The sequence below is a fragment of the Blennius ocellaris genome (genome assembly GCF_963422515.1).
Source record: "Blennius ocellaris genome assembly, chromosome: 9".
Classification (NCBI taxonomy): Eukaryota; Metazoa; Chordata; class Actinopteri; order Blenniiformes; family Blenniidae; genus Blennius; species Blennius ocellaris.
Genome location: NC_137658.1, coordinates 15,780,618 through 15,789,786, shown reverse-complemented (window position 1 = coordinate 15,789,786; position 9,169 = coordinate 15,780,618). Strand labels below are relative to the sequence as shown.

General features: G+C 45.5%; 1 protein-coding gene across 1 annotated transcript; it reads left to right on the top strand.

Moving 5' to 3' along the window:
• tent5d (terminal nucleotidyltransferase 5D) lies at positions 1-6,370 on the top strand (the record flags this gene model as incomplete). The annotated part of the gene is made up of 4 exons (XM_080501763.1): positions 1-144; positions 2,544-2,858; positions 3,023-3,289; positions 5,756-6,370. 4 exons carry the CDS (start codon positions 1-3, stop codon positions 6,368-6,370), a joined length of 1,341 nt encoding a protein of 446 aa, XP_080357889.1.
• Between the last annotated feature and the right edge of the window lie 2,799 nt (positions 6,371-9,169).

Here is a 9,169-nt window from a genome sequence, read left to right as displayed (position 1 = left end):
ATGAACTCGCGCACAGGCTCGAGCATCGCACGACTGACCGGGGACGGAGCCGACCCAGCGGTAGCGCCGACACTGACCGGGGAGGTGACACAGAACCCCGCGTACAGCGAATTGTCCGGACCCGAGGCTCAGCGGAGACCCGAGGTTTGATTCCGCGGAGGAGACCGGAGCCAGACGCTCCGCCAAACGCCACAGCAACAGGTAAGAATCCAGTGTGAACTTTCTGCTTTCATGCTTCTCATTGCGGCGAGTTTCCTTCGCCTGACGTATTTGATCAGCCTGAACTCAGCAGGTGTTTTTCCTGTGAGTTCAAGTTAATCACTGGAAAATAAAAAATTAAATGTATATAAATAATCTAACAGTAAACTGATGCTCAATTGCTTTAATTTGATTTTACTTGTTCTAAATGTAGATTACAAAAAACTTAAGAGGTGGCTTTTGACATGGTTCAATCAAAATTTAAGCACACACAAAAAAAATCTCAGTAGAATTATCTATTGGCACACCACGTTCTTCCCCTCTACTAAAGTGCTCATGTGTGCGTAAATGTTGAATGTAGCAATATAGGGAATAATAGAACAAATATTCTCACAAGGACAATGAATAATTAAAAGGGAAAAAAACTGAGTCAGTGACACAAAGAGCTGTTCAGGCAGAATTGTTTGTTCTCCTCTGTGCCACTTTGAAGATTACATTGCAGAGGCAGCAAGTTTACAGAGTTCTATTGTTATTGTTTGCCTCGCATGTAGACCGGTGAAAGTGAGAGCCACAGATCTGCTGGGTTTTTAGTGGCCATAGATTATGTGCGAGCTGAGCCGATACGCCTGGATGAGTCACTCAGGCTGCAAGTTTGCAGAAGAGTGTGAAAGGGGAGGGGTGGAATACAGGGGCCAGCTGGAAAACAGTCCCTCAATCCCTCTCTGTCTCTCCTTCCCTCCTCAACACATTGTTTTATTGTGCATCTGGTCAGTGTCCACATCTGGGACTGTGTTTGTCACATCAGGACGAGTGATTCTTTTCAGCATCTTGGAGTCTACCTTGTTTAATTGTGGCACAGACAAATCTTCAGCAGACTGTGATCAGACTCAACTCTTGTAAGCATGCTCACGCTTGTGGAGTGCATGCACAACGTGGGGAGTCTGATAAGGTTAAGTATGCTATGGCGTAAAGTGCTCTTTCAGTGTTTGTTGAGATGCATGTAGTGTGGATTATAACATTTCTAAACACTCCTCCTAATAGCTTATTTGTGGTTGTTTCCAACTTCAGCCCCATCTGATGTCTGACAAAATGACACCAGAAAGCACCCCATTACTGCTCATTAGGATCCCAGCATTTTGCCTGCGAGTATTGGCAAATCATAGCAATCAGCAGCATTCAGCCATAGTACTGAGTGACAGCTATTGATTAAAGCAAACAATAGATCATAATGGGTTGCCATGAACCACAGTTACACACTCAAATACAAGCACTCACTCCTGAAAAAACACTTTGTCAGACGCCCACAGTCATACACTCAATCACATTACAGAGACTCCCCTGACTTACTCGGTTAGGGAAATTTTATGTGGCTTATTGAAGAGTAATTCCAGTTTGTACAGACTGACTGAAGGAGCCTGAATGCAGTAACAGCCAGGCGCACTACATATGTGAATAGCCACACAGATAGCAAATAATTGGTTGATATTAAAATCCACTTAGTTCTTATTTAGCTGCATTTTCAGGAGTTGTTACATAAAAGTCTGAATATGGGAAAGGGTCATTGTTTGTAGTTGTACACACATCATGTGCCACATAGACAGACACAAAAACAGATGTGTGTCTTTAATTAGTGACGTTGGTGTGATTAATGCAGTCTTCTGGTGATGACTCATTCAGCTTAACCCTTGCTCCTCTGCTGGAAACAATCAATAAACAAAGGTTTTTTTCTGTGTTTCCGTGCATTATTAATATTATGATATTTATTCCAATGAGTATTGTTGTGAGTATTGTACAATAAAAAAATTATTGTTGTCTGTAATGTCTTTAAAAACTGGATTCTGCTTCTGAGGAAGTCTGCAGTGTGATTGTGTTGGTCTTGCATAATTGAAACAGTATTATATTTCAAACTTAACTTCTCACTCCAATCAAACACTTCCTCGTAACTTCAGCACAGACTGAATATTTATGCAGAGCACATTGATGTGGTGTGGTCCATGTGTCAGCTTGTCAACACAGCAGTTACATTAGCATTGTGGAGAAGCTGTCAGCCAAGCTGTGACCTGCAGACTGGCAGGGATTGTGTGTGTGTGTGTGTGTGTGTGTGTGTGTGTGTGTGTGTGTGTGTGTGTGTGTGTGTGTGTGTGTGTGTGTGTGTGTGTGTGTGTGTGTGTGTGTGTGTGTGTGTGTGTGTGTGTGTGTGTGTGTGTGTGTGTGTGTGTGTGTGTGTGTGTGTGTGTGTGTGTGTGTGTGTGTGTGTGAGGGAAAAAAAGAGAGTTAAACACACAGCTGGTTTTGTTGGGCAGCAGTAATAAACTGTTAGTGTTGTTCTCCTTCCCTCCCCGCAGGGCAACAGTATGTCTGAGAGAAAATCCAGTCAACGGTTTCACAGCCTGAACACAGAGCAGGTGGAGGTACTCCATCAGGTGCTTTCAGACGTGGTTCCCATCCACGGCCGTGGAAACTTTCCCACGCTGGAGCTGCGTCCTCGTGACATCATCATTGCTGTGCGGGCGAGGCTGCAGAGACAAGGGATCAGGGTTCGAGATGTGCGTCTGAATGGCTCGACAGCCAGTCACGTCCTTGTCCGAGACAACGGGACGAGCTACAAGGACCTGGACATCATTTTTGGAGTGGAGTTACCCAGTCAGGAGGAATTCCAGGTATGGGTACTGCAGTTTTTATTTCAAAATTTAAAAAAGAAAAAGGTATTACTATTGTAATTCTATCCATAATTCAATACTCAGTTGAATAAAAGTAATAAAATTACTTTCAGATTCTGCTCATTATGTGTAGCAGTCATGACGTTGACCTATTGTCCTCCCAGGTGATCAAAGAGTCGGTGCTCAGCTGCCTGTTGGACTGTCTGCCTGCCGGCGTCAACAGGGAGCGGATCAGCAGCGCCACAATGAAAGAGGCCTACGTCCAGAAAATGGTCAAAGTCTTCAATGAGCACGACCGCTGGAGCCTCATCTCCCTGTCAAACAACAGCGGAAAAAACCTGGAGCTCAAATTTGTGAGTGTGCTGAGGCGACAGTTTGAGTTCAGTGTGGACTCCTTCCAGATCATTCTGGATCGTCTCTTAGAGTCCTACATGCAGCAGGACTCACAGCACAAAATGAAGACTGCTGAGCTCAAAGAGGAGACCACAAAGAGTCAGAACACTGTAAAAGGGACAGAGACTTCCAGTCCAGGTAGAGACTTACCCAGTGACGATGGGGCTCACTTCAGCCGGACACAACAAAGAGATGAGGTCCATGAAAAAGAGTCTCAGACAGAAATCTCACAACAAAGGGAACATTCACATCAGACAAAACACTCTACGCTGGAGAAAAACAACAAAGAAGAATCTCCTGCAGAGATGAAAGAAGTGTCAGAGCACAGCGAAAACTTAAATAAGACAGACCCTACATCTCTGAACGTTATCTCAAAGGAGTCTAAACCAGTAGCTCAGACTGAACTCAGGCATGAGCAAGAGCACTTGGATGAGAATGAGTGCTCAACAAAGCAGTCCGAGCAAATGAAGCCTGGTGATAACCAACAACCAGCACATTCAAACCACAAGCAAACCTCAATGGAGAAAGAACTGGCTGACCATACAAAACTCCCCAATGAACAGAAAGATCTCTTAGAGCAGATGGAACAAGTCACAATGCCAGAAACTTCAAACAAAACCCAGGAAGAGTGTCTAAACTTGGCAGAAGACTCTCACAGTGCAGAGCAATCTGATGAAACAAACATATCTCTGTGTTTAGGAAAGGAACAGGAAAGCAACGAGGAAGATGATATTGAACATGTGTCAGCTCCAGACACAAGCATTTCCTCACTAGCAGTGTCAGAGTCACAGTCAGCACATGAAAGTAAAGCTGAAACAGAGCCTTGTGAGGAAATTAAAGAATCAAGTACATCTGACACACACACAAATGAAATCACACAAGAGATTTCTGAGTTGGAAACCAAACATGGAGAAGACACACTAGGTGTCGATTGTTCTTGCTCCACCTCTTCCTCACTTACACTTGGCAACACACAGAACACACTGGAGATTCACAGCACACAACATATGGATAACTCAGAAAATATGCCAAACACACTTGACACTGTCAGCCCTCCAAATACTCAGGATATTTTACCCGCACCACCCAGCCTTCTTTCTGACAAAAAGACCTCCTCTTCTCCCTCTTGTAAGGCCTCAGAGAGACTGTCCCATATGGTGGTGCTCAAACATTCCTCTCCCAAGCCCCCTCGGAGGATGTGCCGGAAGGTTGCTTCAAGTCCAAACCCCAGTTCAGTCTCTGAAAGTGAGCTCAACCCCGGTCTAGATTCAAATCCTTGTTCCAGCCCTGAATCTGAGTTAGCCTTTGATCCAAAGGCAACAGCTGACAGTTCCTATCCTCCAACTACACTGACAAACACTCTCCCAATTGAAACACATTCTGTGCTTGAACACAATCCTTCAGATAACCTTTCATTAAACCTTGACTTTACCTCAGCTCCTGATCCAGCCCCAGATATAATCTCCACCCCTGCTGTTGATCAGATATCTACTTTACCTCAAGAGCCAGCATCTTCTCAGCTAACCACAGAGGGGTCATGTGAAATGAGTATCCAGAGCGTGGAAGGCATACCAACCACAGATATGTTTTTTGATGAGAAAAGTCAATCCTCCCTGAGAGAATCTGCCTCTGGATCCAAACAATCAGAGACTCTTGACTCAGGGGACCCAGCAATTTCACACAATGACCAACCCAGCTTAAACAATCCCAAACCTGTACATACCTCAGTAGCTGAGCTCAGCAATGAAACTGAAAACACAACAGACCAACAAACCAAAAATATAAACAGAACTCCACAAGAGACCGAACTTGGTTCACCCTGTTCTTCCCAGTGTGTCACCCCTCCTGTAACCTGTCTCACACCTCCTCTACTCAGTCTCTCCCCTCCTTGCTTTACTCCTTCGCCCCAAAGCCTTAGCCCTCCCCCTTGTCTAACCCCTCCATCTCACTGCCTTTCATCACCAACATTGAACACCATCAGCCCCACGACCAGTTTTAGCTCTCCACCCCTAAGTTTCAGTCCAACATCATCTTGCCTCAGTTCACCTCCTTACCTGACTCCTCCCATGCTCAGCCTGAGCCCTCCTCCTCTCTGTCTCACCCCTCCTTCACCCTGCCTCAGTCCTCCCCTCCTCTGCCTCACTCCCCCAGTGGAGTCAGAGGATCTTGTACCTCAGGTATCTTCAGACATGGAGCCTTTGATATTGAACATAGACAGTGATGTACAGATTAAAGAGCCCTCTGCACAGACAGCAGATTCTCTCTTACAGTTAGAGGATGAAAAGGAACACGATTATATCTCATCGTTGCCCCAGGTTGGTGAGCCTGTCTCTTTTCCCATCACAATCCCAAGCTCCACCTCACATGCCCTGCCCCACTCTGAGTCTGGAGACTGTGAGGAATCTTCCCCTCCAAAAATTGTCGAAGCATCCAACTCTGTGCCTGAGAACAAAGAGGCCCCTAATGTACCATCTGACCTGTCTGGGAAGTGTGACACTTTTCAGGCATCTGACTCAGTTCCTGATGTTGAGGTCCTGGCAGAAAGCATGTATGGTGACTTTGAGGCAGCCATGGACCATCTGCGCTATCGCCTGATTGCTACTAGGAACCCTGAAGAGATTCGAGGCGGTGGCTTGTTGAAATACAGCAACCTCTTGGTCAGAGACTACAGGCCAGCCAGCGAAACTCAGATAAAAACACTGGAACGTTACATGTGTTCTCGATTTTTCATAGATTTTCCTGATGTGCAGGAGCAGCAGAGGAAGATCCTGTCCTACTTGAAGAACCATTTCATTGGAGAGGAACGAAGCAAGTACCAGTATCTGATGACACTGCGTCGTGTGGTGGATGACAGCACGGTGTGTCTGATGGGACACGAGAGGCGCCAAACACTGAACATGATCACGGTGTTAGCACTGAAGGTTCTAGGAGAGCAGAACATCATACCCAACACAGACCATGTGACATGCTTCTACCAGCCTGCCCCCTACCTTGCTGAGCACAGTGCCCCCTATTTAGCAGAACCCAGCTATTGCAGCTATTACATACCCCAAGGGGGATCCACTCTGCTATACCAACCTTACCCCTTACACTTGCACCCACAGACTGGACTAGTCTAAATCTCGCACGAATTATGTACTCACAGAAAACACCCACTTAGAGCAAGGATATGGTGCTCACCATAAAGAGGAGATGGGGAATGGAAATTTAATCCTGAGATAAACTCTTTGGTCTATAATAGACCCGTGTGGATGGGATTGAGTGGGTTTTTACGGTAAACGCCCCGAGAACTCCGTAAGGGTCTAACATGATTATATGTAATTATCTGGGCTTTGTGGGGAAATAATGATCTTCCGATATTGTTAAAATTCCAGAAAATGCTGTATGCACTGCATGAGTCACAGGCCTTTGGTCTCCCTGGGAAACCGACTGTGCTATTGACATTCATACACACACGCACACAAGAATACACACACACACACACACACACACACACACACACACACACACACACACACACACACACACACACACACACACACACACACACACACACACACACACACACACACACACACACACACACACACACACACACACACTCTTCCAGGTACCTGAATTCTTGTACACACTTTTCATGTTCCTACTGTGTTGTTCTTAATGAGTTTGTTCAGAATGTGGACCTTGCCTGTGGTTGATGTTGTGCATGGATAAATTAGGACTGTTCCCTCACTGCCAAATACTGTGTGATTACTATGCTTCTTAAACAGTTCAATGTATCTTTGTTGTTTCTTTACAGAAGGGAGTGTATTTAAAAAAAAAAAAAAAAGGCAAGGTTAGTGATGTGTACAGTATGTTCGTCAAAATGCACGCATGCAAAACACATATACACACAAACAAGTACTTACGCGCAAGTATGCGTGTAAAACTGTACGCACACAAAGTTAAACAATGCATGTGTAGCTAAATAGATCATGTCCTTAAGTCAAAGCAAAGGCTTTTAATTTATTAAAAAATGGATCTATTTTTGCAAGACTTTCCAAGAGAATACTCAGTGGTAAATAGACTGGTTAGTTCCTACAACCAATGCCAACTACAATGCCTTTGGAATAGACTGTACAGAGTATTGATTACAGCATCGTGTGTAAATACACTGCATTGTTTTCAGGTAAATTGTGTTAAGATGTACTGCTTGATTCCTTTCCCTTGTGGAGTCCTTCATGTGAAGTATCGTGATATAGAGTGTCTATTTAATGCTAAAGTTTACTTCATGGTGGTCAGGTTATAACCATCTTTGGGTCATCTCCAACAAGGCAGATGATGATCTGTCAAAAACCAAGGGATAACATTCAAAAACATATGACTCCTCTCGTCGTGAATCAACTTCCACCGATTCACACTCGAACCAACATGAAAAGAGTTCCGATCCACCTCAAACCTGTTTCAACCTACGTTTAAAGCCGCCGCGCAACAGCAACTATGACCAAAGATGGTTCAGGAGGGAAATTAAGTGCCTAAATGTGAGACATCATTGGCATGTCTTTATCTCACTGCACTGGGGATGTTTAATGGGGTGGGCCAGGGCCTGGGTTGGGTTGTGTGTTCAATTATTGACCCCTGTTATTGCTGCCCATTTTGATGTCTTCTTTAATGTAGTCCTTTGTTGTAGTTTATTCATGTACGTTTTGATAAAATAAAGAGGAAACTCAACAAACCTGTGGATGTGACAGAGGCTGATTTTCTCCCTTTGTAGCAGATAAACCTCGACTGTAAAAAGAAAAGAATTCCTGTAGGTTATCAGTTGTTCCATTTATCCCTTCTTCCTGCATCCCCCCGCCACCTCTCACCCCACAAAAAAAAAGAAAGAAAAGAAAATTGCCATTTTACAGCTTACATATCTTACCTATGATTGCAACCTGCAATGATCCACTTAAGCATGACCGTCATACCATGATGGTGCCGATGAGAGTGGGCCAACACTGTGAAATCCAGTCTGTGTGAGGCCTCTTATCGCAAATCACCTGTCCTTCAGATGTGTTTGGACCCAGATGACGCACGGGCTACGCAAAACAGCAGGCGCAGCAATGTGTAAATGTGAGGAGAATATGGCTGGTGAGGTGTGAGGCCGAAGGGGTACACAGGAGAAGAGGGGAGCTGAGTACGTGTGTGCTTCAGACGGGAACACACGTGCAGGAATGGCATCAGGTGGTCCCTTTCTTCTCCAAGAAATTGAGAAAAACCGCAGCATAATGAAACAATAGGACTCCATCCTTACTCCCTCATTGCCTCCATTCTTACTCCCACTTCACACCACTGATCAGGTCAGAGGCGCTGAGAGAGATGCGGTCTCTTTCGATACAGAGGAGGCGCACATTACCATGCTCACACACACAATCTATTTACACACTGTATGGGCTTGCACTGATGTGCACTCGCATGCATGCACGCGCCTCTGGGAAAGAAAGAGAGCATGTGATCTAATAGGGTCTGTATCAGTGTCTTACAGACCTCTAAGCCACTCTTGTCCACTCAGGGTTTCCATAGAGACACAGACAGGGAGCACTGTGGGCGCAGAGAGCATGACGGAAGACAGGGAAGACCCACACACCGAATGAGGGGGAGTGAGAGAGAAGGATGAAAACAAGCAAAAAGAGATGGAGAGAGAGAAGAAAAAGGTGTGGGTGCCATGGAGAAAAAAAGGGACTGGACAGGGAGATGGATGAAGGAGAAAATAGAGTTGAGGAGGAGACAGGAGGAGGAGGACAGAGAAGTGCGTGAGCTGGAGGGTACGTGGGGGGGAGGGCGAGGTGGTGGTGGGGGGAGGGCGAGGTGGGGGGGGGGGGGGGTATGGTTAAAGCCAGGCGAGAGGAGTGGGAGCAGGGGAGTTGATGGGGAGAGCGTGGGAGGTTGTCAGGGCC